The following is a 12,141-nucleotide window of genomic DNA, read 5'->3' as shown; positions in this document are numbered from 1 at the left end:
TGTAATGAAGTCAATGGTGAATAGATTGTCACAGCCCTTTGGGTTTTTCTCTATCATATTTTGCTTTTTGACATGATATACATCTTGAAATGTAAGGAACTTCATGTTTGGCCAATAGAAGAGTCTATTTAGGGCTGTAAAAGTAGGCACAATGCCCCTATGACCAGCATATGATAGATTATGATTTTCTTGTGGATGACTTCACTAGATTCAATGGGGTTTATGGCATGAAGGCCAAGTCCGATGTCTTCTCTTGTTTCAAGCACTTTCTTGGCATGGTTGAGAATGAAAGTGGGAACAAACTCTTGACTCTCTGCACGGATTAGTTTCTGTTCCTGATTTTTTGTGATGGGGGGGTGCTACACTACCTATTCTACCTACTCCATGAAAAAAAACTAGAAAACAAACACTTTTTGAAAGTCAAAATGCAAAAACTTAGAAAAGCGAAGTTCTAGAACATGAAACTACTTCAAAACTTGACAAAAATCCTTAGTTTTGTTGTTTTTTGAGGTGATTAGACCACACACACACCTTAGCAATCAAGCCTACTAAGTTCCTATCAACTTGAAACACCAAAAAGCATCCAAAACAAGCTTCCCATGCTCACAAATGGCATTCCTACATGAAAAAACAGATTTCCATCCTCTCTCTCTCTCTCTCTCTCTCTCTCTCTCTCTCTCTCTCGGATACTTCACGGGACAGCAAGCAAGCCGAGCCCTTGGCTGCCTGTACCAGAGGTGGTAAAAAACAAATGGCTGCTAATTTGCTTCATGTTTTCTTTGATTGCTACAGCCTGCAATGAGGATCCTCTTGTCACAAGGATGCATTTGATAGCAGAGAATGGATGGATGCCTTGAAAGCTGAACTTGATTCCATTCATTTAAATGGCACATGGGAGTTGTATGACTTGCCACCAGGCAAGCATGCGATAGGCACCTAGTGGGTCTACAAATTGAACGGAAAGCTGATGGTAGTGTTGACCGCTACAAATCCCGCCTTGTTGCAAAAGGCTATGCCCAGTAGTAGCATGGCATTGATTTTGAGGAGACATTCAATCCCACTTTATGCATCATGACCATTCGGTGTGTCATTGCTCTCGCATTCCACAGGCACTGGGAGGTCCATGAGCTGGACATTAAGACTGCTTTCCTTCATGGGGTTTTACTAGAAGAGGTTTATGCCACCCTCACCTAACCTCTAGGCTTTGAGGTTGAAGGTTTTGAAATTAAGGTGTGCAGGGTAAAAAAAGGCCCTCTATGGTTTGAAGGAGGCACCATGGGAAGATACATTCCTTTTTGCTATGCCTTGGACTTAAGAACAGCCCTAGAGAGGCCACTCTTTAAACCCTATCTAATCACTAACCGTAGTTAGGGGTTAGACTGTGGTTAGGGGGAAGCCTTTAAGAGGGAAAAGTGCTTCTAATCCACTTATCACATTACATTGGCCACTACCTAGAATATAATAATAATTCTAACACCCCCATGCAGTGCCAATGTGGTGTACAAGGTAGTGATCAATCACTAAAAGGAGATAAGTTTAGGACACTGCGAAATGCCTCAAACTTCTCATGTGGAAGTGCTTTAGTGAAGATGTCTGCAACATTGTCATGTGTTGACACATAGATCATACAGATCTCCCTTGCATGCAACTTGTCTCTGACATAATGATAATGAACCTCAATGTGCTTCTGCGAGCATGAAACACAGGATTCTTTGCCATTGCAATAGTAGTGTGACTATCAGTGAGAATTGGAGAAGGACCCTCTAATAAGAGACGAAGAAGATTAGCGAACAAATGTCGCAGTCAAACACATTTAACTGTCGCTGTGAAAGCTGCCCTGTACTCAGCTTCACATGAGGAAGTAGCCACTGTAGATTGCTTCTTGCTCAGCCAAGAAATGCAATCTTTGTCCAAAAGGAAACAATTACCACTAGTGGACTGCTTGGTATCATAGTCTCCAGCCCAGTATGAATCAGTGTAAGCATGCATCTGCAAGTCATCCCCCTTGGGAAACATCAAGCCATAAGACTTTGTGCCTTGCAAATAACGGAAGATGCGTTTTACAGCCTGCCAATGTGTTGTCTTTAGGTTGTGCATATATCTGCTCACTTGAGATACTGCATACTGAGTACCGGGTTGTGTATTGCACAAGTAGATGAGGCATCCAACAACTTGGCTGTAAAGTGTGACATCCACTGATTCACTTGCATCATACATAGTAAGCTTCAGCCCCGGCCCCATGGGAGTGGCTATAGGCTTACAATCATGCATGTTGAACCTATCCAAGAGCTTTTGCACATACTTGGATTGAGACATAACGATGCCACGCTTGTCTTGTATGAATTGGATCCCCAAATAAAAATCTAACATGCCCAAATTTGTCATGTCAAATTGAGCTTTCAACTCAGCTTTAAAATCTGCAATTATTTCCTCATTTGACCTTGTGAGCAGCATGCCATAAAGAATGATGACCAAAATATCTCCCCCATCCTTCTTGATGTAGAGTGTGCTTTCCATGGGACTATTATGTAACCCCTTACTTGCCAGGAATGCATCAATCTTGGCATAACATGCACGTGGGGCTTGTTTCAGTCCACATAAAGCTTTGTTAAGCTTGCAAACTTGAAGTGCATTGCCAGAAACCTGAAAATTCAAATCCAGGAGGTTGTTTGACATAAACCTCTTCCTGCAAATTTCCCCATTAAGGAAAGCTGTTTTTATGTCCAACTGATGGACATTTCAAACAAAATTTGCAGGCATGGCAATAACTAACCGTATGGTGGTCATCCGGGATGTAGGAGCAAAAGTCTCCTTATAATCTATGCCCTTCTTTTGTGCATAGCCTTTGGCAACCAGCCTTGCTTTGTACCTGTCAATGGACCCATCTGGCTTCCTTTTTACCTTGAAAACCCACTTGGTACCAATGGCATGCTTACCTAGTGGCAAATCCACAACATCCCAAGTCTAATTCTTTTCAATGGAGTGCAATTCATTGTGCATGGCATGCATCCAATGCACATTACGAGTCCTACCAGGCAATGGGGCCTCAAGCCTCTCCTCAAGCCTACTCTCCTTGAGAGGCTGCATGTATCTCTTTAATTTCTGCCCCCACTCCACACACTGAATAAGTAGAATTGTTTGCACAAGTCACCTTCTTTTTAGTAGGTGGAGGATGCAGAGATGCAAAAAGGCTCTTCTTAGAAGTGTTGTGCTTTGAAGCACCAGTATCAAAATACCAACTATTTAGTGTTTCAATGACACTGAGAGAGCATGCATCCTTTTAAGGATCATAATTGCAAGTCAAGAAAGCATAAGAGTCATCCTCAATAGTGGCTGTAGCATTTGAACTATCCATTGAAAAATCTGAAGTGGATCAAAGTTGGCTGAAACATCTCCCCTGTCATGCAAATGAAGGAGCTAATGCATCTGACACAGCCATACCTGAATCCCTTTTATTTTCTTTAGCTATGCGCTTCTTGCATGACCTGGCTTCTTGCAGTAGTGACAAATGCTCTTCTTTCTAGGCTTATCTGCATCACCCTTAGCCTTATAAGAGGGCTGTCCTGAATCAGCTTTATGCTGTTGTGCGGGCTGATTGGCATGTTTCTTTTGTTGTCCTTTTCCCTTGGGCTTAGACTTAGAAAGTATGGCATGCTCGCCAGCCCGTGTTGCCATATTTCTTCGTGCCTGCTCTTCCTGCAACAGAATTCCTACCAACTTGTGAAAAGAGAGAGGATTGCTGCCCCCCCCTCAATGACAAATTCAGCGAGGTGTGGAAACCAAGATAGCAGAGTGGTGGTAATCATCTCTGAATCCGGAATGACTTCATCAATATTCAGCAGTTGCTCCCCTCAAATCCTGAAGCTTTGTGATGTGAGTATTCAAAAAGAGAAATCACTCGTAGAGTTTGTGCATCTCTAGAATGCCATCTTTTCTATTCTATTGTAGGGGAGCAACAACTCCAACCACTTGGGCTCCATTTTGACCTCTACCCTTACCTCCAGCTGTAGGAGTGACAGGTGTAGCCACTATATTTGGCCTTGCTTCATCTCCATTGACATAATCCTAGAGATGTCTGCCACCCAAAATGTTGCGAACCATAAAACTCCACAAGGAGTAGTTGGTGCCATCCAACTTACCCTTCTGTGTGAGGACTCCAAACTAAAAAATACAGCAAACTGAACAAGTAAAATCCCTTCCTGGGATGTAAAATGCACAAGTAAAGTTTGCCAAAGAAAATCTGCCCACAGTGACAAATATTGTCACAGTCTATCAAAGGCTCAAAATGCACTACAATGCTCTGCTAAATGCCTAGAAATCTGCAAAAAATGGCAAAAGTGTGCAAATTTACTCACACCGAGTCCAGAACTGCTTGCGAATCTCCCAAATGGCCTTTCAACTGCCAAAGTGCATCCGAATGCCAAAAGGCCCAATGTTTTGGAAGTAATTGCACCTGAAAGGGACAAATGAACCAAAAGCCCTAAATTTTTGCAATTCTCTGCAACAAACTGAAAAGCCCCAAATTTGCTCCCAAAACGCAGGCCAAACAATGGCTCTCTGTAAGAATATCTTCCAAAAAACACTTGCTTGCCAAAAAATGCCTTCCAAGGTCCACCTGCAAAGAAAGCCCTTCCAACAAGAACCTTGTGCAAGTACTCTACTCTGACGACTTGCAAAAGTCCGTACAGTATAGACTGTATGGACGGAAGTGTATGACAAAAGTGTAGTCGACTGTATGAAAATCGTACAAATGTACGTATGACGACTACTTGTACGAAATGACGGGTACGGAAGCTGTACGACAGAACTGTTACGGAATGCATGTACGAACAGAATGCGAGAGTTGTACGGTGCTGATGCAGTTCAGACGTGCGGCGCAACTATATGGATCTGGCGTAGGTGTACGACCTGTACAGACAGATGGCGCACGAGCTGTACAGACAACTACGCAGAGAGGCACGGTTGGCGGCGGCAAATAATACGGATGACCATATTATTGTATTGATTGCTTGCGGGTTGTACGGTGGCATTGGTACAGTATGAAACTGTACGGACAAGCTGGAGCTCGAGGACGGGAGCCAAGAGCAAGGAGTTGAGAGCAGATGCAGGAGTTGGGAGCAGGTTCGGGAAGAAACATTGCTCTGATACCAAAGGTGAGAAAAACGGAGAGCAAGAGTGAGCTAAACGTAGGTCACTCAATAGTGGACTGAATGAAGTAAAGTACAAAAGAGAGATGAGGGGTTTTGTCTAAGTGACAAGACCCTGTCTAATCACTAATCGTAGTTAGGGATTAGACTGTAAAACCTCTAAGAGGGAAAAGTGCCCCTAACCCACTTATTACATTACATTGGCCACTATCTATAATATAATAAGGATTCTCACATTTTGATGAGATAAGAGAGCAATATGCTAATGTTTCACATGCATCCCTGCACTTCGGTGTAAAGTGACACATTGGCTACATCGACAAGTGCGTAATAGTTCCCTGATAGGAGATTTTGTCGTATGCTGTGACCCCTTGTCCAGGGACAGTCTGGCACAAGCTACGTAAGTCTGTCTCTTAGCCTTAGGTCAAGTCAGAAGATCAGTCCTTGCTAACTAGTACCCACAAGAGAACCGTAGGGTAGTGTTTCCGTCTTAGATTTATGGATAGGTTGAGGTCCAGGCTAGGATAGGAGCCCTTCTGGGCCCCCTTGTTGGAGATATCATAGCGAAAGAGTGTGGTGATGTGATGTGTTAGTGTGAAGTACTAGTCTATGTGTGTGAGTCATGTGTGAGTGCCACGTGTCATCATGGGACTTATTCCAGATGTACTAGGTGCTAGTGTGTGAGTGAGTAGCTTATATAAGGCTTGTACTTCACTTGTCTTGTATATACTTGATGAATGAATGAGAGCCTTCTTCATGTCTTCATTTGAGCATTATTTCCTCACACCCTAACACACACACACACTCACACACACACACACACACTCTCTCTCTCTCTCTCTCTCTCTCTCTCTCTCTCTTCACCATGTTTCTCACACCCCTCAAGGCTGGAACAAGTGAAGAGAATGGCTTGTACTTCACTTTCTTGTATATACTTGATGATTGAATGAGAGCCTTTTTCATGTCTTCATTTGAGCATTATTTCCTCACATCCTAATACACACACTCTCTCTCTCTCTCTCTCTCTCTCTCTCTCTCTCTCTCTCTCTCTCTCTCTCCCTTCACCATGTTTCTCACACCCCTCAAGGCTGGAACAACTGAAGAGAATGGCAGGGGAAGGGCTGCCTTTATAGGCTACCCTGCACTCCTCCCTAGACTGCATTTATGGTGCCTAGGGCTGCCTTTATGGGGCCTAGGGCTGCCATTTATGGGGCCTAAGGCTGCCATTTATGGGGCCTAGGACTGCCTTTATCGGGCCAGCCAACCAGCCCCAAAATAGGGGGCCTCCAGGCCCTCTTTCCTCGTTTATTTCTCCCAGCACTTCAGCCTCCTACAGCTCCTCCTCAGCCCCCTCTGAACAGCCTGACAGTCACCCCCAGTGGCCCTCTGACCAGCCTCAGCCATTGGTACCAGTTCAGCCCTCTGGGAAGGTGTTCATGCAGCGCATCAGACAGGGAGTCGGGACAGCAAACGGAGTAAGGTTTAGGGTCTGTTTCAGCAGCTCTTTCCAGTTATCTTTTACAGTTTTACACAGCTCATTCTTCAGCAGCTGTTTCAGCAGCTCTTTCCAGTTATCTTTTACAGTTTTACACAGCTCATTCTTCAGCAGCTCTTTCCAGTTATCTTTTACAGTTTCACTCAGCTCATTCTCAGCTCTTTATTTATGTCATCTCTCAGCTCTCTTATAGGATCTATCACTCCTAGCTTTCACTTTCTCACCCACGCAGTAACCCTGCATTTTGGTGGACAGCACAAGCCTCTCCCTTGCCTTGCAGAAGCGTCCTACATCGTTAGTGTGGACAGCATCAAGGTCTCCGTATTGGTTGGCGCTGCCTCTCAAGTCTTTGGGTCTGCTATACGTGTGCATAGTGAGCTCTTGAGAAGCACGTTTTCTATGCTCTCTCGAAGAGTGTTCTTTGCATTTCTCAGTTCTCCAAGTATAAAGCAAATTCTCCCCTGATTGGGAGAGGGGCCCTCAGTGAGTACAGGGACCCAATCGGTTGTCGACTCTACTCTCTCTCTACCCCCATCTCCTTTCTCTCTCTACGGTGTACAACGCTATTTCCTCGCTAAAGGTTTAAAGTTCTTGCTGTGAATTACACGATGAGATTACCGTTGCATGTTACATTGGTATCAGAGCTTTGGGCTATATCCAGCTTGACTATCGCGAGTGTATGGTAGTGTTGAGATCAGAAAGGACACACAATCAAGTGCCATGGAAGGGTCGGGAAAAGAATTCACTCTGAAAGACTTTGAAGAGGAGAAAGACTACCAACAAGATCCGCTTCGGCCAAGTGCTCAACAAGTGATGGCGAACCCTCTAGAGCAGAATCGAGTCCTCCTACAGCAACTCAAAGTACATTCAGCCCAGTTAGAAGAAAGCAGAAGACAGCTAGACCACACAAAACAATGTCTAGAAGAAAAAGATGTAGAAAAGCTGCTGGAAGAAAGAGAAACCACAGATTTTGAGAAACTGCTTTTGTTGATGCATGAGGAACGTAAAAATGGGGCACTACGACGTGCAGAGCTCGCCCAGGCAGAGAGGCAACAAAAGCTAGACCGAGAGGTGATGCTTCTCCAACATAAACAAATGTTAGCCGCTATGCAGGCAAGTTTGAGCATTGCAGTCGTCACTACCACAGCTTCGTCATCGACAAAGGTAACACCACTCACTCGGTCCACTCGAAATTTTGTTAAGCATGATGGTAAAGTGTGACCATTCAACAATTTTGCAATTTATTCATCAGTTTGTACCTCATTTTCTGCTAGCGCAGATTGAAGATGACTTTGGATGAGAAGACTAAAGTGGGCATTACGGGAGGCTATCCACAGTCCGACGAGTAGAAGCGATACCACCATTAACATTGTTGCTTTCATTGCCCTACGTTACTGGGCATGGCAAGAGGGATTGTCTGAAGTTGCTTGCTGAGAAGGCAGCGAAAGCGCCTACTTCGTTCCTCAGCTTTGAATGCCATCTTTCTTGCTTTGAATGCTGTTCCCACGGTGGTCTTTGAAGGTAAGGAGGATGATTTCTCAGATGAAAAGAAGGTGCTCATTCGAGCGTACGGCACAGCTCACAGGCATCAGTTTATTGTCCTATTTGATATGGGGAGTTCAGAAGATGCCATCTTCCTTGAGCTTGCGAAGACAGTGGGGCGCACCTTGGTGTCTTACAAGCTTACAGTGGATGGGTTCATGCCCAGCTTTCGCATACACATCACTCATAAGGTCATCCATTTCACTTTTTCAGTTCAGAAGACCATGTTTATGCGGGATTGTATTTTGACTCCTTTGATGGAGTGCGACATGATCCTCGGGATTCAGTGGTTCTGTGAGCATGTACCGACGCGCCTGATTGGCGGCAAGACACCTTCACTATTGTGGAAGGTTTACTTGTGCCCATTGTGATACGCGGCGATCAGAGCATACCAGTGATTTCGTTAATCTCGCATATTCAAGCAGGTCGTGTCACTCGCAAGGGCGCCATGGGTGCAGTTGTCTACGTCTTGTGCCAAATCACTGCAGCTCAAGCCGCTCCTCCGTTGGAGCAAGCAATGGTGGATCTACTCCAAGAGTTCCAAGACATCATGCTCCGGGATGATCTGCCATCCCAGCTTCCTTCCAACCGATCGAATCACTGCAGCTCAAGTCGCTCCTCCGTTGGGGCAAGCAATGGTGGATCTACTCCAAGAGTTCCAAGACATCATGCTCCAGGATGATCTACCACCCCAGCTTCCTCCCAACCGATCGGAAGACCATTGCATTGATCTACTTCTGGACTTGACATCTCTAAGTCAGTCCCTGTATTGACTTTCCAAGTCTATAGAGGGGGAGTTAGAGCAGTAGTTGTGGGTACAGGAACCCAATCGGTTGGCGACTCTACTTTCTCTCTATCCTCATCTCCTTTCTCTCTCTATGGTGTACGACGCTAATTGCTCGCTAAAGGTTTAAAGAAGGTCTTGCTGGGAATTACACGATCAGATTACCGTTGCATGCTACACAATGTTACAGACTTTGGAGAAATAACCATAAACTTTGGATATTTACAAAGAGGCTTTTTAGTTGAGGTCAACTGATTAGAAGTCGAGGGGATGTCACCAAGTTGTAAATACTCCAAGTCAAAATACAAACTGGACCTCTAATTTGATCATAGTCAAAAGGTTATTTTGCTTATCAACAAAGAGCTCTTTTAGTTGTTCAAAGACACTCGACTGGGATCAAGTAGTCCTGACTTCCATTAGGGAGACTTGGTTTAGGTTACGACAGTTGTCTACAGTCAACAGAGTATTTGTCTTGACTACGATGAGACCAATTTCACTAAGGTTAAATTTTTTGACCTCGCTCAAGGCTCTTAACCATGGTTAAAGAGGATTGACCTTGATCAACTATAGTACTTTTAGTTGGTTTGCACTGGTTAGCTTGGTAGGGATGACGACGTGCTGAGTGATCTCTTTTGAAGAGCGAGCTTTTGGCGTAATCTCTTGTGCCATAGAGACTAGGATTAGTCTAGTGTTTTTTTTTTGGTAAGAAAGGAATCTTCTTTTAATGCTTGCAAAAATTCATACAAAATAGCAACTCCGAAGGTGTGGAGTATGGAAAAAAACGATAAAGGCTGAAAGAAGAAACCGGCCTTCTCCAGAGAAACCTTACTCACAACCTAGAGAATCTCTAGTACAGGGCTAACAACCAAGTGGGGGGACTATACAACCAGCGAATCCATTGCGGAGTGATTTGTAGGTGCTCGATGTCTGTATCCTGCATTTTGCTTACTTCTCTCATGGTGGCCAGGTATGTTTTGATATGGAGACCACCTATCTTCTGTGTGCTCACCCAAACGAGTTGCATTTCCTTTCTTTCTCACCTCTAGTCCTTGTTCCTGGTGAGCTGTCCATGTTGGAGTGACCTAGAAAACAGTCCACAGGTTCAACTACTCTCTATTTCCAGATCCAGGTGAGTGCCACCAGCACCTGTATCCTAATGTGGATCCCAGCAGTGGCTTCACAGGTCCACAGGCACCAGTCCAGCAGCAAGTTGGAGTCAACAGCAACCAGCAGGGTAAAATCAGGATCGAAACAGGGTCGAATCAGCAGCAGCAGCACCAGGATCGAAACAGCCTCTAGCCCAGGTGACATGGCACAGCAAATGGTGCAAGAATCAGCAACACCAGATTGGGGCTACTGGCGGAGTCAAGAAAACAGCACCAATAGTGCCCAATGGATGGCGCAGCAGGCGGACGGATGGTGCGACTGGTTGCAGAAGCCTTTGTGTGCACTGATTGGAGCAGAACTAGAGAAGGAATGGTGTGACTTGTTGGAGCAGGCCCTGGTGTGTGATGAAGCAGGAATGTCGTGATGATTGAAGCAGACCTGAAGCAGGAGTGCCACGCAGCATGGAGAGGGAGGCATGTGGGGCCTGGGCTGAGGGAGCGAGGCAGGTGGGCTGACGGTGAGAGAGAGGCAGGTGGGCTGAAAGGGGAGAGAGAGAGAGAGAGAGAGAGAGAGAGAGAGAGAGTTTTTGTTTAAATATGCTTGTGTATGACTTGCATTGGAAATTTATATCTGCAGGAAATGAAGCTGCTCACAGAGGTGGACCAGCCTGGGAGCCGCATTGATCGGTATGTTTCACAATTGAGCTATGTCCTTTCACGGAAAGCAGCAGGAATTGTAAATTTACAGGCTCGACTTGCAAGATTTCAACGTCACTTGAAGGACCAGGAGATTCTCAGCCACAATCTGGGTACAACTCGACAATGAAGCTGAAATGTTGCGTATGTGCAAAAGTTATAGCATTGGTATCTTGTGAAGGCTCATTTGTATGTTCCCATAGTGAAGGTAAGTATCAACTGCTGTTTTCTTGCAAGTCCAAGCTAGCTTTGTACAAGCAAACTGATCAAGGTTCGAGGCTTTGAGCTTGAGTAATAAGGTCTCCTTGCACCTTCATAAAACACATGGTAAGGGCAGAAAAAAAATTCAGTCTAATTGACTGCATGATCGCATGGCAAGCTTTCACCCTTCATCTTGCCAAGTTTGTCCATGGGGATAAGGTGGTTTGGAAAGCACCAGCAAAACTTAAGAGGAGCCTGCAAAAACTGGCCGAAAATGCAGGGTGCCTAAACTCCTGCAAAAGGTTATCTAAGATCTATTTGATTGTCTATTCCTATCCTCAAAAGTTCAAGTCTTCTAGAGATAGAAGACAGCTCTTTTCAGCCATGAAAAGCATATGCAGAATTGGCCTGAGACTTGAGTTTTTGTATTTTCAATTGTTATTATCTCAGGTCTTTATTTTGGGTGAGGAGTAATGTCTCTGTTTATCGCCTTCTCTCAGGCCACTTTCTCAAATCGGAGTATAGAAGATGAACATTGTAAAAAACTCACGTGAACATGGTGTTAAATATGGATCAGGAAATTTTCAACCCTAATTTGAGGGTGCTTTTTGTGGGGGAGGCGGGGGGGGGGGGGGGGGGGGGGGTGACTGATCTATGGATTGATCAAATTGATTGTTTCTAGAATGCATCTAATAACCTTCTGACTGTGGGTCACTGTTTAACTCTTTGCTTTTTCAAACAGGATCCGTGTATAGATAAATATAACTTTAGATCAAGAGTACCAAAAGAAGGGTAAGATCAGACCAATATATGTTGAGGGTTTTTGAGTCTCCCCCCTGAAAATAAGTAGTTAGCCTGACAGAGATCCAGACGTACGTTGGACACACATACCTGCTACAGGCAGCATTTGCTTGACACATGTGAGTCCATGAGATGACATTGTACAAGAGCTGGTGGTGATCTACATCACGAGGGTGGACACAGTGTCGTGGACTATATCACAGGGTCTCTTGCTTTTGTGTCCATAGATCTCCGACCTCTCAGTCCACCCGCGCATGCCAAGAGCTGATCAATCAGACATATACCATCAATCTGTCTATTTATTATCACTACAACTTTGACCATAATGTATCAACTACCCCAGATCACGTATGTAGTAGTTAGCTGCAA

The 12,141-nt window shown here is 44.7% G+C and overlaps 1 protein-coding gene across 1 annotated transcript in view; it reads left to right on the top strand.

The window, feature by feature from the left end:
* Window positions 1-11,552, top strand: part of LOC147905033 (kinesin-like protein KIN-13A) — a 121,002-nt gene extending 109,450 nt beyond the window's left edge. Inside the window, exon 12 of the mRNA XM_087389483.1 lies at window positions 10,712-11,552. Coding sequence (XP_087245609.1) covers window positions 10,712-10,900 — 189 coding nt within the window. The 3' untranslated portion in view covers window positions 10,901-11,552. The remainder of the gene's footprint in view (window positions 1-10,711) is intronic.
* Window positions 11,553-12,141: the final 589 nt, after the last annotated feature.

The sequence above is a fragment of the Dipteris shenzhenensis genome, chromosome 2, assembly GCF_047967505.1.
Source record: "Dipteris shenzhenensis isolate YYH24624 ecotype China chromosome 2, Dip_SZ_1.0, whole genome shotgun sequence".
Classification (NCBI taxonomy): Eukaryota; Viridiplantae; Streptophyta; class Polypodiopsida; order Gleicheniales; family Dipteridaceae; genus Dipteris; species Dipteris shenzhenensis.
Note: the sequence above shows the minus strand (reverse complement) of the source record. Positions and strands in the feature narration are given on the sequence as shown.